This window comes from Betta splendens, chromosome 1 (assembly GCF_900634795.4).
Source record: "Betta splendens chromosome 1, fBetSpl5.4, whole genome shotgun sequence".
Classification (NCBI taxonomy): Eukaryota; Metazoa; Chordata; class Actinopteri; order Anabantiformes; family Osphronemidae; genus Betta; species Betta splendens.
This window is the reverse complement of record NC_040881.3, coordinates 6355113-6374113: the sequence shown is the minus strand read 5'-3', so window position 1 is coordinate 6374113 and position 19001 is coordinate 6355113. Positions and strand designations below refer to the sequence as shown.

Below are 19001 nucleotides of genomic sequence, written 5' to 3'. Positions count from 1 at the left end.
TTGCCTCCACCGCAAGAGCTGAGCGTTTTGGTGTCAGGGATCCTAATGGTGTTCACTTTCATTTACTGTACGGTTAATGTGGATTTAAAACAGCTCCGACCACTTCAAAGGGTGGCTGATGTGCTATATATGCGCTGGTGTTTATGTAAACCAATATGTGTTGTAGGATGTGGAGTCTGCAGGGTTACACTTGAGTGAAAGTGAGGATCATTCCGTCAGAAAGGATGTGCTTTTCTGCTGGAAGGAGCAAAAGTACATTATGTTCATGATGATTGGGATCCAGCAGCTAATTCTAATCTACCTGCCGCAGACGAACACTATTTATCCTGATTATTTGATTACTCTAATTAAAGATTGTGTGAATGCAGATATATATTGGAATTACTTGTTCAGATGAATGCGGCTTTGTCATATTTTGAACTCTCACCCTGGGAAAAAACATCTGTTATGTAGCTTGAGCAATAAATCCAACTCGACAATAATTGGGTTATCTACAAGCGAGTCCAAATCTCTGTCGTCTTCTCGTCTGTCAGCGCGTCCGTGAGTCACTGATTTCCAGCGTTAGATAATGTGAAGAAGCTCGTCTGCGTGCAGTGGCTCGCACGTTGTTGTTCTAAACTCTGGCCTCTGCTGTGGGAATCTGGAAAACATTGTGGAGACTGGAGGTTCGTGCCGCTCCTGGCTTCTGTGCGCCCGGGATTGTAGTGACACTTAAAACATGCTCTTACAATTTTTGGTCAGACGCATGATACGCGTCGCGACGCTTGAGAAGTGTGATCTTCAAAGCGTCGAGGATGTCGTCGCTCTGGGTTGACGGGTAGAAAAACACAAGCTCCCTGCTTTGATGGGTTTTGTCTGAAAGCGATATTTCGGGCTCCTGAATCTACTTCAGGATTTACAAAGAGAAAGTTTCTAAATAAAGATCAACGCGCCTGTCGTATTTTTAAATGACCTGAAATCCATTCTTGGAGCGCGCTGCCGCTGTTGCATAAACTGCATTCGTTAAAACCACGAAACTCCTGCAAGCGCTGAGCTGGTGCCAACGCCCCAAACCAGCGGCGGTGTCCAGGTCAAAACATGCCTGTCCTCAGCGGTGATGTCCACGGTGCAAAGCCCACATGTGTATAACAGTCTTAGGGTCTTCAGCAGCAGCTTGAGGAACCGATAGATCTGCTGATGTTCTTATTTCATTTATTTATCTGTGGCTTTGGTGGAGGGGGAACTCTAGAAAGCTCCCTCTCCTTTTGCTGTGCACTCCCTTTTTCCCCCTTCGGACCCTCAATTGCGGATCTTCATGGCGAGAATTAAGGGGTGTGTGTGTAACGCTGCACTTTTCCTTTGATGTTGTGGGAACGTGACGGATGTGCTAGCCAGTGTCTCGCAGCGTGGAATCACTAACCCAGGCTTACCTAACGGGATTTGGTGGGACCGCTCTGGTGTCCCTCGGTGCCATGTGTGTCCTGAGCTCATACCCCCAGCGCTAGCGTGGAGGATCCCTGTTAAAGAGAACACTACATTTACCAGCAGCCTGCCATGTCCACACATAATGTTCTAGATGGCAGCTTATGGCATCGGGTGTAGTTTTCACTACAGGGTGGACATGCTGTGTGGAGTTTAGTGGTGGCTGTGGGAATTTAACCTTGGAGAAGCTGGACTCTCTGTAGTAATCACATATATGAATATAATACTCATATAATCACCTTTATTTTATCAGTAACTCAGGCAGCTCCTATCAAAGAGCTGCGCTGACATTGATGTCATCTGCTGTGCAGCTCCGTCAAACAGTGAAGTATGTGTGTTCACATAAAGGACGGCGGCAGGGACCTCACACAGAAGGAACACTTGGCGTCTCGGGCTCTTTGTAGTGCTGCTAGGCCTCGCTGTTGTATAAATAGCACCATTAACGCCAAGGCTTCCTCTCATCTCTCGCTGCACGGCGATGCCGGGCGACACATTTACTCCATATGCACATCGCTAACGACGCCATGTGGCCGTGGCCGCGTTATCGCCGTGCTTCGTCGTGTCGAACAGCGCTTGTCAGAGCGGCACCGCGTCACTCTGTCCCGGTGCTGCTTATCGATTCGGTAGGAAATAAAACATGCTCATCCTATTCTATTATGTTTATTCTATCTATTCTATTCACTCCTAGCTGCACCGAACCGAGCAACAGATATAAGCAGACGTGTGACTCTGTTCTGTTTATAGCTTTGGAGAAAATGAAAATCATTTAAACGTTGAAAATGTGCCACCGTGTGCCAGAGAAAAAACGATTAACGGCGTCATGGTTGCGATCATGACCCACAGAATCACTCCTGAACCCTTGCCCGTGTTTATTAAAGCAAAGCGCTCATGGATGATGACACTCTCTCTGCGCTCCCCCATCCTCCCACTGGATTGGATGGCGCTCAGCCAATCCGGCGGCGCCGCCTGGAGCCAGCCAGTCAGGCTTCCGCCGCCCGGGCCCTCAGCACCTGCTCGGAGGGCTTCACTCCGCACCAGCGGGCGGCTGCCGGTCTCCCGGGGTCAGCGGGGGGCATCGCCAAGGCTGTCCCCTAAGCCCAGATCTATTTGAGCCGCCTGGGTGTGGGCTGCCGTGAAGGGCGGGTCGGAACTGGTGGTGAGGGTGGCGCACGCATGTGGGTAGCGTTTCCACCAGTTTGTTGTCCAACTGTCGTCACTCGCCGGGTTGTTGTGACTGCGCGTCGCTCGAGGAGGCTCTGGGTGAAGCTGCTGCCTCTTGGCAGATGTTTGGTCGGAGTTCATGAACTAGGGCCCAATGTTTTTCAAGTACTACGCTTGCAGTTGGGCGACATCTAAATGCCTTTGCGATAGCAGCACTGGTTTAACTCGATTGACCCAGTTCTGCCTTTAAACCATGATTGAAGCTCGACAGCGGTGGCCAAAGAGCCTGATCACAGTACCTCACTGTTCTGACGCTGCCATAAAATGAGTAAAAACATGAATGGCTTTATTGAGTCCGTCCTGACAGCTTGTAGGTCCGCATAGAGGCGCGCAGTGTTCCAGCCAGTAAACTGAAGCTCGGGGAACAATAGGACCACAGGAGTGAAACATGGGTGCAAATCCTGCCGGCTGTGTCCAGACTTCAGAGGAGCTCAAACAGCCCTGACTTTGTCCGGCTGAGAAACGGAGCTATGATCAATAGCTGCTCTGTTATATGAAGTTGGTCAGTCTCTGGTGTGTTCTTGCCCCCCCCCCCCTCTGTGCTGTTTCATATTTTTCAGAAGCTCATTATTTCTCTCTGTTGTGGGTGTGAGCGCTAAAGACGCTCGCATGCAATGTGTATCTGACAGCGCTGAAATATTAATGGTCCCCAGTGTGGGAGGCTGGTGCAGGGCCGCACAGTTACTGTACAAAGGGCGCCTCCTCGCCACCAGGCTTTATTAGCCCGGCTCTTACGTGAATACATGGATGTAGCTTGCACTTCATCTTCTTCCTGCCTCCCATTTTGCGCCAAAAACACATCCGATCCGGTTTTGCACCGGTCAAGAATCCCCAACTCGTACACGGAGCGGATATTGGATGCACGAGCACGAGCGGCAGACGCGTCTGCGGCCGTCGGCCAGCGTCGTGCTGCCCTGGTGAGTTTTCAGTGGGAGGACAAAGAGGAGGGATTTGCTATCGGTTCGTTTTGTGTGGTCTCGGTCATAAAAAACACCCCGTTCTTTGGCTGTGAAAAAAGCCTGTCTTTAATTCTTGGGAAACCCATAAAAGTTTGTCGCTCCTTTCATATTGGCTGCAGAATTGAAAACAAATGCTACATTCTCCCCTCCTCTCCTTTGAACCGGCCAATTATGGAGTTGTGAAAATAAAAATCAGTCTGTAGATCTCTTTACCACCTCCCCTTTCCTTCCCTCCTTCTCTCTCTTTTTCTTCCTCGTTCACTTACTTTACTTTTTCACCCCCCCCCCCCCCCCCCCCCCCCCCCCCCCCCCCCCCCCCCGTTTTTGAAGAAACCGAGGGGGGATCACTGATGTCAAAGTCAAAACCAAGAGCATTAAGAAAACTGGCGAAATGCAATACAGCTGCAATCCGACATGACGCTAGAAAATAGGGCTGAGGAGCAGAAAGCCTCTCTCCCGTATTCCCAGGGCGCGCAACTGCTCCCGGCCTTGGCTTTGATCTCTTCAAAGCCTCCTGCCTTCTACTAGATGGAGAGTCTTGGCTGCTGCTCGTGAGCGCTGGAGAGAGGCAGGGATGGGGGGGTGTTTTGTGGTGGTGATAGTGGTGGTGGGGGGGGGGACGTCGTCTTTTCCTTTCCAGGGCTGAAATCAATCACGGTGCCGAGGCAATTATGTGTAATTCAACCTCTACCAGATTAGTGACCCTTGTTACCTGAGCGACCGGGGCTCTGTAATCTGTGAGACATACCGGCCTCACCAGCAAAAGGAGTAGCCAGGAACAGGCGAGGGCACTTGAGGGGAGGGAGGGGTCTGAGGGGAGGGAGGGAGCCGGAGAGAGAGGTGCTGAAAAGCAGGCTGCCATGCTGCCGTCCAGCAGAGCAGAAAATCGGAGTACAATGGAGTGATTACACTTGCAGATGTAGCATATTTATGATGAGGTGCATTCAGAACAGGAAGAATGAAGAGTGCCAATTGCCATGGAGCTTACTAGTTAGCGTGCTAACGAGCCAGCTCCCCTTTGTGTCAAAACGTGCGCGTAACGCCACCTCCTCTGTGCTTCCAGTCCTCCCCCACCATCCATCACCGCGTCCCCCCCCCACTGCCATATCTCTATCCCTCATGCCCTCCGCAGTCGGCTCCGAAATGCAAGCTTGGCCGAGGCTCGTGCCCCCGGCGCCCAATTTACTATGGCTGGAGAAAAACTCAGTGGCCCCAAGTCACAGAGGAAAACAGCAGAGTTGAATGCTTCTCGTTTCCTGCAGCTGCAGCGTGTTTGATCTGTGCAACTGTTTCAGTGTCTTAACACACAGCAGTGTAACAATTTACACCCCTCTGCTTTTTATGTGACTTACTGAGCAGATTCATCCCAATTATGTTTGCTCCTAATTTAGGCACATGTAGAACGTGGTGGGAGTTTGATGCTTGTGACTAATTCTGCCTCACATGTGCCATGAGATTATTTCTTGTATGTAAGGCAGTGATATTTTTTGGAAACAATCATTTGGGGAGGGGGGGGGTTGGTCGCAGGACGGGGGGAAATTATTCATTCGCATTGCTGGACGAGCGTTTCGGAGACGCGCGATGCCCGAGCTTTGATTCCTCCCTTGCGTTTTGTCTCCAAGCACTGATGTCACAGGGATGAGAACAAGGCTTTGTTTTTATCTTCGGCAGTCACTTGATGCAGAATGATGAAACCCACAACGATATCTAGCAACAATGTGTTTGCTCATCTGATGAGCTCGCCTCGTGCTCCGTGTTTCTTTTGATCATCGGACGGCTTCGTCGACGACGGAAACACCTCCTCCTTGTGGGATGTGCACATTAAATAAATTAGATATTTGGTTGTGTTGGAACATTGTTGTTGTTTAGGACTTTGCTGCTCGCGTTTGTTTTAACAAGGCAAGCTAACAGGGAATTGGAGCTGACTCTAAATATAAAGGTCACGCTGAATGGATTATGTGGCATCAATGGGGCCACCGTCCAGCCCAGCGGGAGCCCTTAAATCCACTAGCGGCTGTAACCCTCAGCTCGGGGGCCAGGTGACGCTTTTCATGTCCTGCAGCGGAGAGACATCACAGAGGCATCCTTCACTTTGAGCTGCCCATCATCAAACAACACATCAAAACATCAAATCAATCCACCCCCACTGTACCCCTATCTGGTCTGATGAAAGATGGGGGAAGGGGCGGAGGCGCAAAGCGTCACACTTCTACCGAAAAGAAGCAACAATACTGCGAAAAAAAGCGGTTTGATCTGATCTGGATTTATTCATACATTAAAATCTAGTCTAGAAGCAGGTTATTGTACATAATCCAATGCATAAACTTAATATATTTTTAATTTTGAAGCAAAATTTAAAAAAGTAAGTGTAATTTAAAAGTTTCATCTAAATCGATATATAAAATAGAAACTTTTTAAATTACTTGAATGGTAAAAGCACAGATGTGACCGCTGATTTAATCCTATTTTTAATATACAAACTAGATTAGATTCAAATGTATGAGCAATTAATCCCACTAAGAGCTGAATTACAACTGTTTGTGTGTTCATTATCATTCAGATTCTGGAATCAGGTGCGTGACTGTGCTGTAACCATATGCCCAGAGCCTAAGGAGTTCCTTTTGTGCTCTCAAAATGTACTATTACCATTTCTTTAGGGATATCAAGGGATAAGCAGACGTTGTCCATTGCCATGTTGTACATGGTCATTGTTTTGTTTGTTTTAAAGCTCACAAAAGCCTGACACACAGCTGATTGATGGGGCGGGGCTTCTGTGTGACCGTTCAGATCCTTGGAGAGGTTCTTGAAGTGTTCCCCGCTTCTGTGGGGATGGAGAAAAGCCATTTGTTCGGGGGGGATCAGATTTGAATAGCTCCGTGCTTTTCATTCAGATCTTAGCAGGGGCGTGTGCGCTTGGTTGGAAAGAAACCCTAAAATGTGTGGTTTCATTAATGACTAATTCCAGGCTGAAAGGCAGTTGTTGGTAGTCTTTACCAGTTAATCCCTTAAAACGTGGAATCACACCCAAGCAGTGAGCTGCTGGTATTGTTGCATGGGTCCGTAATGTGAATGAGCTGAAAGGTCTGCAATGTGATCCTCCGCCATGAATGCTGCTTAGCGCGGCGACGTGAACCTCGCCTCATTGTAACCGGAATTAAAAAGGTCAGATAATTGGAAGGCGACAGCTTTGTGTGTGCGTGTCTGCATCGTATTGGCCGGGGAAGAAGGTGCAAATGCGAAAAACCGAAAGGTGCACCGGGGGACGAGAGCGCCGGCCGTCTGAGAGGACGGGGTCAAAAGTTCAGATCAGGACCAGGGCGCAGGTGTCATGGCACCTGAGGCCACGGAGCTTCTGGTTACCAAGCGCTTTCATACCATTACATAAGTCATGTCTATAAAACTAATGGAATATATTTTCGCAATTGGGGTATTTGTTCCATTAAGTCATCAATGGCACAGACCTGCTACCCCAGCAGTATTTTTATACCCCCTATTCTTGCATGTTACGTGGGTGGGTGTGCATCTGTCTGACTGGGATACAGGAGGAAAACTAGGTCAGTACGCTGCCGCTCAGGCAGAAGCAGCTCTCATCCAACCCGCCTCCCCATCCATATGTCTGAGTGTGCGCGCGCCGCCGAAAACCTTCGCCGCGACCCGCCGCCATCCGCCTCTCCTCGGCGTCTATTCACGCCTTCTTCTCCGCGGATGCGACGCGCGGCGCTGCCTCGACGCTAGCCGGGGCTTAGCGCCGAGGCAGCGCCGCCTCACGTTCCCGTCTCCACAGGTAGAGGCGCACAAAGACCCCCGCCAGACTCCATTTTCCCCCTCAACACTGAGCCCTCAAATCCAAACTGACAGCCATTCATGCCCAGAATACCTGGGCGAAAGCTGGAGTGGGGGAGGGGTGGGGGGGGGGGGGGGGGGCACTATCTAGGTGTAGCAGGCAAATCCGCTCTTGTTCGATGGATCCATGAAGCTCCTGCGTGAGGGAACTCATCAGCACTTTTCCCTCCATTCTGCGCCGCTTTCTCTCCCCGTCGCCGGCATTGTGGGCAGGCTAACGTTTTAGCGCGCTAGCCGCTCAAACTTAGCGTGTGCTGCAGTTTTATTTGTTCACATCTCTCGGGGCCGTCCAGTGTTGTTGTTGAATGTGGATCTTGGCACCGGCGCGCTGCCTCGCATGAATGTAGCTACTCAGCAGACCAGGGCTGGTTTCTAATGATAAATCATGCAGCGTGTTAATGCAACAGTGGGGCGGCTATAAATAGTGGCTGGCAAGCAGCGCTGATTGATTCAGGAAGAGAAATAAAGCGTGCTTCAAATATTTTCTGCTCACGGTCAGATTTGAAGGCCGAAATCAAACATACAGGCACGCGATTGACATTTCCCATGATTGGAGGCTCACAGCTGATCAGATGAACAAAATGTGACCCAAGTAGAGTCATTAGAGGTTAGACGCACTGGCCACATAGAACCAGTGGCTGTATTTCGAGTCCCTCCCATCTAAACTCTCCACTTCTATATAAGTTTAATAATAAGTTTCTTTAAACATTTTCTTTTTTCTCAGACATTTTGATGTAACATGATTTAGTAACAAAGCTCTTGCACGGAGACGACTCGCGTCTGAAATGACTCAGGCACTAGATGACACAATGACTAGTCTAGTAGGTCTGATGCAAGTGATGGCTCTGCGTTCCAACCAGGTTTTTTGTGGGGGTGTAGGTGCCTAGTGGGAGCGTGTGTGTGTGTGTGTGTGTGTGTGTGTGTGTGTGTGTGTGTGTGTGTGTGTGTGTGTGTGTGTGTGTGTAGGCGCTCGCAGGCCTGCTGACAGTGGCACTTCAGCAGAATGTTTGCCCTTTCCTCAGTCCTTTGATGTGACCAGGTCCCGCTGTGATAATGAGCGCTGTGCCCTGCCGCAAGGTGAACGTCCCGCCGTTCGCCCGCGGCGCTGCCAGAGCAGCGGCCCCACCCCCGGCCACGCCTCCACCACACACGGTGGAGAGGACCTCGGGTCTTAGCTGATCACCTGCCACACACTGCATGTATCATATGAGTGATGCTCCTTCATGTGTCGCAAACAATAATAAATAATAAGAACATTTCAAAGACAAAATTTTTGCCAGCATGAGAGCTCCACCCAAACGAGCTGTTGCTCTCCCCTCAGCTTTTAATAACCTGACGACATGCAGAATTCCAAATTTCACACGAGTGATCGCGTTACACATTCAGATCGTCGAACGACGGTTCGCTCGGAGCTCCTGCGCTTCATGCCAGCTGAGGGATGATGGGTAATCCACCTCGTCCTATTCATCCTCAGTTGGGTGGTGGTGGGAACGAAGACGCTTGGCTGTTAATAGCTCCTTTGTGTTCGTATGTAGCCTGTGCGTTAAATCGATTAATGGCGTGGTTATTGTGATCTGTTCCCCTTCACCCCGTACCTCTAGCGCGTTTGCTAGCACAGCAACTCGCGTGTTGCCTTCTGTTTACTGGTTTTTCTAGAGTGATTGTGTTGATCATGTGTGGCGTCATGTTTGCATACGATCTGTGCATTTATGACAGTTTAGTAGTTGTGATTAAAATACAGCTAGAGCTGCATGATGCATTTGTGCAGTGTCTTAGTATATATTATATGTGCTCCATCTATTTTTGCTTTATAATTTATTAATTCCGCTCTCAGCTTCAAATTTATGATTTGGAGTTTTCTCCACTTTCACCAGTGTTGCAGCGTCTCTTCCTGGCTTGTGTGCAGGATTGACGACTGAACTGAGAGGAGGGTAGATTGCGGTGCTGGTGGTGGGGAGGGGCTCACAGATGTAGATTTCTCTCCAGGGCAGGCTTTTCCTGTTATTGGTAGCCTCCTCCACTCTCGTCCCTGTGGTTGGCTTTGCTTGTTCGTCTCATTACCCTCGGCGCGTGGCGCTCCATAGCTTTGCTGGCGGCTCTGCTTTCTTCACATTAATTGGGTTTCGTTACATTAAGCCCCCTGGCCACGGGGGCCATCCTGCCAATAAAACATTCCATTTTTAGCACTCTGCTCGAAAGCGGTGGAGTTCAACCCGCTCTGTGAATGGTAATTGGTTATTTACTTAAGCTTCCTCAGGTTGGTCTCCACTGGTTTTGGTTAATCGTGAGGGGGGGGGGGGGGGGGGGGGGTGTCGTCAAAGCCGCTATGGGAGGATGTTTGCTGACTTTTGTTGGGGGAGAGGTTGGACAACATTCACGCCGACTCACCTGAGAATGAAACACCTGGTCTGAGGGTGAGAGCAGCATTTCAGCAGTGGGCACACCCTTGCTTCACACCCCACCTGCATTTTAAATCTTTTCCTACCACTAATCATGTCCACAATCTCGGTGAATTCTGTCCAAATCTGTATTTATGCTTTTCTCCTCCTCCAGTGTGCACGAAATCCTGTGACAGGGTTTGGTTTTAGGGTGAGAAGTGCATCTTAGGGAGAAGATTTAGCAGCATGGGATTCCATAGACCACATGAGCTGCCATCTCCCCAGCTGTTTGTGAAACACCTCACATGGTTTCTACACACTTGATTGTAGCTGCAGGCACGTAGAGTCCTCATTGCATATAAATTACAGAAGTGGGAAGTGATTATTATAAAATTCCCGCTTTCCCTTTTTTTCCCCCCACTTCACTCTGCAGAAGTGGTATAATTGAGTGGAGTACAAAAGCCGTGCTGTGAGGGGGGAGAGGGAGAGAGATACTAAAAAGGCATTATTGCAGGGATAGTTATTCCGTGAACCAAATAGACACACATTCGTGCTTAGCAACCATGGCAGGATGCTGGTGGATTTGACAGCATACATGATCGGAGACACTGGCGTGCCGTCACAAAAATTCCTCCTGCAGGAAAAAAAAACGCAAAAACAAAAAGAAACACACACGAAAATGTCCCATTTCCCTTCCCTACCCCCAATTTCAGACGGCATGCCAAGTCATTGGCTCCCCGTGCTGAAGCACACTGGAGTGTCTCCTCCGTGGAGGGCTTCGTGCCAGCTCCAGTTCCGCACAATGAATTTCTCTTAAAACCACATCTGAGGGGTTCTTTTATGGGCCTGGCCAAGCCTGGATATGAAATTCCAAATGGAGCGTTTTCCTTTCAATCCTCACTGCCGCTCGTCTTTACGCTCTCCCTGAAAAAATATGAATAGAAGGAGCCTAAGCCTATTATTTCTCCTATTCAATAAAAGGAACCTTCAATATGGCTGCCGCCCATCTCAAGATCGCTCCCGCTTAGGGTTCGGAGTCGGAGCGGGGAGGGGCGGTCCGATCGCGGCAACCTTGCGTGACCCTCGAGGTTGTGGTCAGTTGAGTGTCTCCAACTACTTCCTCCAGGAAATTGGTTAAAGGGTGTTGTGCTCTTTTGTGTGTAAGCTTGCCAAGAGCCGTGAAGTGGATGCGGCAAACCAGCAAGGCTCCGAGACGGCTACTGGGACGAAATGAGCTCAACTTGGTCAAAACATTTAGTGACGACTTCACCTAACCTGTCGCAGCTTCCCCATGGTAATGCACTGGTATTTGGGGCGACATGGACCTGAATGTGGTCTAAATGACACTTTATTGCTGGGCTTATCTTCCCGGAGTAAACCATGGGTAGTTAGAGCATGCAGTTTGTCTAAATGTGCTCTCAAATAACCATACATCCTGTATTGGTCACAGAGGCCTGCAGGTTTTTCTCTGGTGGATTTGGCCACAATGGAGGCCGTTTATTAAGAAGTTGAGAAAAATGGGATTTGACAGCTGTAACCGTGGAAACCACAAAAGAGCGCTTCTCCTCTGTCACACAAACCACTGGCTTTCTGAGGGGCTAAAGAGTCAATCACGTTTTAATTACTTGCTGTATCGTAGCTTATGTGAGCAAAGAAGTACGGGGGGATATTTTTTATTGTTTCGTTCGCCTTTTCTTTCAGTTCCTTTTGCTACAAGTTGGAGACGACTTCAGCTTAAATGATAATGATAATCCTCCAGGCTCTTATCTCATTCCCACAGGATAACAAATGGGAGTGGAGAGGCGTAAAATAATATGGGCGAGAATGCTATGCCTTAGCCCCTGGTGTAGGTATGTCCCAGCTGGCTGGGTCCTGGAGAGCCGTCCTTCAGGGTGAGCACCCATCACTAATCAACCCTCCCCTCTGTAGGATGAGGGCTGACCCTCCCACTCGCGCAGATTATCCCATCACCTTTGACTCTTTTTGACCTGGGTCAAAGAGCCCACCTAACCTGGACTAATGTGAAAAGCCTCAGCATCACCGCCTCCTGAATTGGTTAGCAGGCGGGATCTGTCCCGTTTGTTTGAAGTGTGCGCACAGTGAGCGCTGGACCCGGGGAGTTCGAGGCTCATAATATGAGAAGGGAAAGAAATGTGCCCTCAGACATGAGATTTTCAGCCTGATTAGGAGTCTGATGTGGATGACGCTTCATGTGCTTGGGGACACTAAAATCATTGGACACCCACCCGACATACCTCCCTTTGTATAGCTGGTCGGGACGTTCCCAGAAGGTTGGGGAGAGGAAAAGGAGGGTGGGGGCCTTAAGTTGAGAGATTGTGCCAGTCGGCGAGAGGTTCGGGGAAACTCAGACATTCCAGTCGCTCTTGTGCCCACGGGGCGTGTGTGTGTGTGTGTGTGTGTGTGTGTGTGTGTGTGTGTGTGTGTGTGTGTGTGTGTGTGTGTGTCCTTGGCTCACACTAATCAGGAGTTAACAAAGTTAGAACAAACAAGAACATTGATCACTATTATTGATTATATGGCTTTTCTCAGAAGATCACACCTCTGGTGCGTTTTTCAGTACGTACGTTCAGTGGAGCTTGTGGGAGCCGTTCGGTGTGAGGCGTGTCCCGCTGATGTCTCTCCGATTAGCTGCATATCCTGTGGAGGTGATATTTTGACTGCAGCTCAGCTCTGGGCTCAGATTGTGAATAGTAGATTTAGCATGGCTAAGCATTACCATGTGTTCAGTGCTGCTGAAGCATGTAAGCGCTGTTGGCTGGGGGTTGGGGTGGGGTGGGTTCGAGGGGGGCTGGAGTTTTTTTGGGGGGATTGGCTTGAACTATTTCACTTGTCAGGAGGCAGGTCTCTTAGGGGGGGGGGGGGCGTGACCGGGCCACCGTTGACGTGACTGTCCCTGCAAGTCTCACACCGTCTCGTTTGCGAACCCTCCTCCTCCTCCTCCTCCTCCTCCTCCTCCTCCTCCATCTCTCATTCCCCCAGCTCTCGCTCTGTAATGAACTCCCCTTATTCACCAGCTAATGACTGCCTTTGATCTCCCGCCTAAGACCTCTGCTCTAACTCTCCCCTTCCAGTCTTTTCTCTCCCCCTCTTTCTGCTCTATCACTCCCTTGCTCCCGTTCTCTCCAGCTCCGTTTGCATCCGTCTCATGATCCTTGACTGTTTTTCGTTCTGCTGACCTAGCGTTGTGTTTCTGGAGGTGCTACCATATAAATAAGGAGAAAGTCTATTTCGTTCTATTCTGACCATGCGATCGAGCTTCACCCACATCTATCAGGAGGCTCTGTGCTGCATAACAGACCACCCGCCCTGTCTGCTGTACCAGTCCCCGCATCATGTGACCGAGAACGGGGCCGTGTTATGCAAGGAAGAAAATGTTATTAAAGCTCACGCATGATGACATCGCGCATCCACATCGGTCCTAACCCCTTTTTTTGCGTTTCTCTCCACAGTCCAACAAAGTTCCCGTGGTGCAGCCGTCGCACGCGGTCCACCCGCTCACCCCACTGATCACGTACAGCGACGAGCACTTCGCTCCAGGATCTCATTCTGGACATCACCCCCAGGATGGCAACAACAAGCAAGGTAGAGACCCGAGTAGAGTCCGCTGTAGCCTCCACCACCCACTCAACTAGAGCCTAAATACTCTATCATGCCCAAATAGTCCGCTTGTTCGCATACTTTAGCGTTTGAGTGTTTGAGTTTAAAACAGTGGTAGTGTTTTCAAAAGAGAACCATGTACCATGCTAATGCTAGTGCTCACGCCCCCCCCCCCCCCAGTTTCAAACTGTGTGTACCTCACTCCACGGAACTAATTGGAATCATTTCTATTTAAGGTAACGCGAGGTCTAGGGTTGCAGGGGAACTAAAAGCCCTGCTGGCAGCTATACCATCAGAGCATTATTTAAATATGAATTTCAAAGAAAAACACTTTATTGCAGATCTGCCGGTTCATTATCTGTGCAGATATGGATCCACTTTATTGAACTTGAATTCAATATGAATATGATATATGCAGGAGCTGCTGATCTGATGAAGAGTGAGAGAATTAAAGGGTTTGGTTTAAGTGCAGTAATGCTGAATAATAAGTTTTGGACTGAATCCACCTGCTTTTTTTTTTACACCCCTATCTGTCAACACTGTCAAGAATCAATAGAGACGCTCACCAAAATGTGTCACAACAAAGTCTTCCTCCCCATCAGCTCTGAGCGTGAACTCATTTGAAGCCGCCTGCGGGATGGCTCGCGGAGCTCCGCTGCCCTCTCCCGCCCCCCCGCACCCTTCGCCTCCCCGTAACAACATCAGGCTCCCGCTCTGACAGCTGCTCTGAAGAGCTCCTCAGCATCTTGGACGAGCTCCTCAGCCCCGCGCAGCTGGAGACGCTGGCAGCTCCTCGCCGCTCTCTCCGCGGCCTCGCCCCGCGCCTTCCTCTCTCGTCTCCCGGCTTTCTTCTCTCGCGGCTGCCAGTTGAAACGGAGGCGAGAGATCAGACAGGATGTAGGGGATGATGATGATGATGATGATGATGATGATGAGGTTCTGAGGGACCAGCTATAAATAACAATGTGGAACTGAGTGGCGTGGTGAGATGAAGGGAGCGAGACGAAGAAGCTGTGCTCCACATATGTCAGAAGAATCATGCATCAGGCACATTTTGTGATTTCCTCCCCCTAATAGAGGTGAGAGAGAGTCGTGTTGACACATAAATACACCTTGCACGCATGCAGGCGTTGGATTCCGCAAAATTGTTATGCTGTACAATCAGAGTTTGGCTGCCGGTTTCAGCCGCGCTGGTCTTTGGAGATTCACCACGTTTCGAACACAGAGGAGCAGAGAGGACCCCTGGAGGTCCTTTTACTTAATATATTTGATCTTTTGCACTCGCAGCCGAACAGAAATCTATGTTCAAGCGATCCAGTTGCAGAATTAGCTGCAAATGATTTCCCCAGGCATATGCATGTGTGTGTACCAGCAAGCTAAGCTGGAGATGCTTAAAATGAATCCTCCCTTGTTCATCTCCTTGCTGTCCCTCCCTCTCTCTCTCTCTCTCCCTCTCTCCCTCTCTCCCTCTCTCCCTCCCTCTCTCCCTCCCTCTCTCCCTCTTTCTCTCACTCGCTCATATCGACCAGTTGCTACTCTGCTATCCTTAGTGGGCTTAGACTTTGATCTCCTCATTAATTATGAAAAACAATCATGGATTTTCTCATTATGAGCTCTAATTTGCACAGGGCCGCAATGCAGGATGGAAGGTCGAGAGCACGTGTGGGTGTGTTTGCGCGGTGAGGCTTCGTACGGTCGGCGCGCAGACCCCCGTGTTTGCATTTCATTTGAAAGTGTAAACACAACACAGAGAACGCGGGCCGTTTCCAGGTGTTGGACCCGCGCCCGGGCGGCGACGGGGACGTGCGAATGGGCGAGTTACTAATTGAGCACCTCGGGGCTGTGAGTGACGGGGTTAACGCGGCGGGGCTCTCGCCTCCTCCCTCGCCTCCTCCCTCGCCGCCTCGCTCCCTGTCTCCTTCCCATGTGCCCTCGGGAGGGCCCTAAGGAGTGTTTCGGCGGTGGATTAGTGGGCAGGGGGTAGGGCTGTGCGCGCCGCGAATCCAGCGTTGCAACACTGGCTTTGGAGATATGAGCCCCTGACTCACCCTGCCTCTCTGAAGAGGGAGAGCCCCCTTCAGACCCAAGCCTGGAGAGAGAAGGAGGAGAAGCGATGGAGGCAGCGAGAAAAGACTCTGGCAGGGATTAGAAGACGGTGCTTATCTGGAGGAATTTGGCCTCTTTTCTTTGTGAATGTGTGACTGAAGACGTTCGTAACAGCGTTCCTTTCATTTACAAACGGTAGCGGTTGCATTAGCGCTCGCTCTGTTCTAACGTGATGGCGATTAGGTGCTGCAGGAAAACACCCTGGTCGTAGGTGGGGTTACGTTTCAGTCAGCCCTTCTCATTAAGCCTTCATACAAAAAGAGACCCCTCGACCTTGAAATCCAGCGGCGGCGGGTGAGCGGAGATGGAGGAGCTTAGTCCCAAAGATCCACCCACAGTTAGTCCACGTCAATCCCGTGTCTACAGGGAGAGCTGCAGCCTCCGCCACAAAGAGGAAGCCTCAATTAACCAGCTTAGAAAGTCCAGATCACACTGAAGGGCTCCGGCTAAGCACAGGGAAATATTATCCTTATTGTCAGAGTTGAAGAGGCCACTTCAGGGCCTGACGTGTGCACTGGTCTTTACACGTTCGGCAGAAGGGCAGTTTAATAAAAATATAAATCCCAACCTAACCAAACTTTTTGTGCATGAACACAAATATGTAGAAACCAAGTGAGTTGAACTGGTTGGAAAATGAGTGATGTTATGACTTATCTTACTTCCATTATCCTGTTGTGTTACCATCTTTTCCACCTAACGGCCGTGCACCACTGTTGTGTGTCCAGGAATGCCGAGGCATCACCCCGGACCAGACATGCCCAACTTCTACTCCCTGTCCCCCGGAGGAGTCGGGCAGATCACGCCGCCGCTGGGCTGGTGAGAGCGCGTTTGTGTAAACAGGCGGCAATCACGATGCCGTCATCAGACTGACACCGCGGCGGCTCCGTGCAGCGGGCGGGGGAGCGCGGGGCGGCGGTGCACGGGGACGCCCGCCTCCGGCTGCGCCGGCTGCGCTGCTGTGGCCTCGGCCGCGTCGCCGCTCTGTGCCCGGCACATGTCAAACACATCACCACATACGTGCCCCTGCATAACCATCTGGCTGCTCAGCCCTCATCAAAGCGTTCTGGAAGCACTTCTCTCTCTGAGCCACACTTCATGTTCTCCTTTTATTTTTTTTTTGCAGCGCTCCTTTCTTTCTTTTTTGACTGCATCCTTGTCACTTCAATTTCCTGTTGCTTTTTTTATTGTTTCTCCCTCTGTCGGTGTGATGTAATGAAGCCAGATGGAAGGTGCAAACGCCGCCGTTCTCCACCACCTTTCCTCTTAATATTAATATGGAGGCTTACAGTGTACAGCTGTGGGGACTGAGGGTGTGTGGCATTTGTAGTGCTGAGCAGTAAATTTCACGCTTCACAAGAATCCACGCAATGTTTGAAACTTGATGTGAGCGAGAACAAATTAGAGGACAGAGATACGCACTCGTTGGACCCCCTGATCATCTGACGACAGAACACAAACTATCATCGCACTATGTCTGGGGAGATAAAATGTGACAAGGAACGAAAAGCATATCGAAAGATTTCCTATTGGAGAAGTTCCATAAAGCGTCGGCAAAATATCACAAATGCTGGACCACAAATGCACATCATGGAAACAAACTCCATGAGATGCACTTGAGGTTTTAGTGGTGATGCCCCAACTCTAAATAATAGAAGCAGCGATTATGGTATTTGTGATGTCAGTCAGAGAAGGAAACAGTAGTTAGCCAAAATTCTTCAACCTACATTCATGAAGAAAAAGTTGGAGACTGTAGCTGGTGACTTTAAAATTCACACCGTCACACCGTCCGCTCCTATTGCAGGTTCTCGCACCACATGGTGCCCGGCCCCCCGGGTCCCCACGCCACAGGCATCCCCCACCCGGCCATCGTCAACCCACAGGTCAAACACGAGCCGCCGCATGAAACGGACATCATGCACATGTGAGTCCCGCACCCGCACAACGACTTCATCAGACACTTTCACACGTCCCCTTAAAGCACACCTCCACTAAACCGAGACCCCCGCCCCCCAAATAAAAATCTTTTTTTCCTGAGAGCACAGGCTTCCAGGTTTCTCTACAGCAGGCCTTCGCTGAACAAACCCCCTGTCAGAGCCTTGTTCTCATTCCCTTGATGTGAGCAGATAAGCGGCGAGGGCCCGCGTTCCACTGATAACAGGCCTATGCTTCATTTGGCCTCGGGGATCACAACGCACTTAGCCAGCAACAGATACAGGTCCCAGATTAGTGCTCGAGTGAGCTGAATTCACATCCCCTAGTGTGTGTGGTGGGAAGTGCTGTGAGCGCCCTGAAGTGGTTATCGCTGATATCTCCATTATTCATGGCCGTCCTCATCCCAGGATTGTATTAGTATCAGAAAGGTTATTAAAAGTAAGACGCAGGGCGAGTGTGTGAGGCTGAGCCTTTGGTTTTAAGTGGTCGGCGGAACGCTGTGGACTGGGAGGTTTGGTTGCCATTACTGGTGAAGTAATCTCTCTGCATGAAGGGCTGCACATGATTAAAAGGCAGGGGCCCATGGCGTGGCGAACCTCTCACGCGTCCTCGCCATCGGCTGAGTGCAACCAGAGCCGCGCTGCTCGCGTCGCCACCGAGACGCCCCCGTTTCCCGTTTTGAGCTTTTCACTTCTCTCGTCCTCTGACGCCTCTGTTTCTCCTCCCTCTTCACCTCCCTCCGTGTTTGTCTTTGTTTGTTTTTTGGCCTTTTTTTTTTTTAAAGGAAATCCCATGACCAGCGAAAGGAGCAGGAGCCCAAGAAACCGCACATCAAGAAGCCGCTAAACGCCTTCATGCTCTACATGAAAGAGATGCGCGCCAACGTGGTCGCCGAGTGCACGCTGAAGGAGAGCGCCGCCATCAATCAGATCCTGGGACGAAGGGTAGGTGGCGGTTTCCAGGCCAGAAAAAAGCCCAAGGTTCCTCTTCCCATTAGCATGGACTTGTTGTGATTATTGTCATGATTGCCTCAGCCAATTACGGCCCTCGGCGTATCTAAGTGACGCTCAGTCGGAGTGGCTTTAATAAAACGGGCCTGGTTAATGGCACGGTTGGAAATGACAAAATTTGTTCCCTTTGAGGACTGGGAAAAGAGTGGAACCACAGAGCCATGTTAAAGGCCTTAACGAATAGGCCCGGCGGTCGAGGCAGCCGGCCACAGCAAAGCCGGGTTTGTGGCCTGCGCCGGATAATTGCTCGCTGACATAGTTCGAATAAAAAGTGCTGCTAAATTGGAACCAGTGTTTTGATATGAAATCAAAGTTTTCTCCCCCTCTCTCTCTCTCACTCGCTCTCTCTCTCTCTCTCTTTTTTTTACGCGTGTTAATCTCTTCATCGTGTTCCCCCTCCATCCTCGCCTTTCTTTCATCCCTCCTATTTCTTTCCACACCAAATGTTTGGAGTTGAAAAGTTTTTTATTTTT

At 50.1% G+C, this 19001-nt stretch overlaps 1 protein-coding gene across 4 annotated transcripts in view; it reads left to right on the top strand.

Annotated features, from left to right (window-relative positions):
* Positions 1–19001, top strand: part of lef1 (lymphoid enhancer-binding factor 1) — a 35185-nt gene that overhangs the window by 6197 nt on the left and 9987 nt on the right. For all 4 annotated transcript variants that reach the window (XM_029162655.3, XM_029162646.3, XM_029162672.3 and 1 more), the window contains exons 4-7: positions 13333–13465; positions 16312–16402; positions 17388–17507; positions 18303–18462. In XM_029162655.3, coding sequence (XP_029018488.1) covers positions 13333–13465; positions 16312–16402; positions 17388–17507; positions 18303–18462 — 504 coding nt within the window. The remainder of the gene's footprint in view (positions 1–13332; positions 13466–16311; positions 16403–17387; positions 17508–18302; positions 18463–19001) is intronic.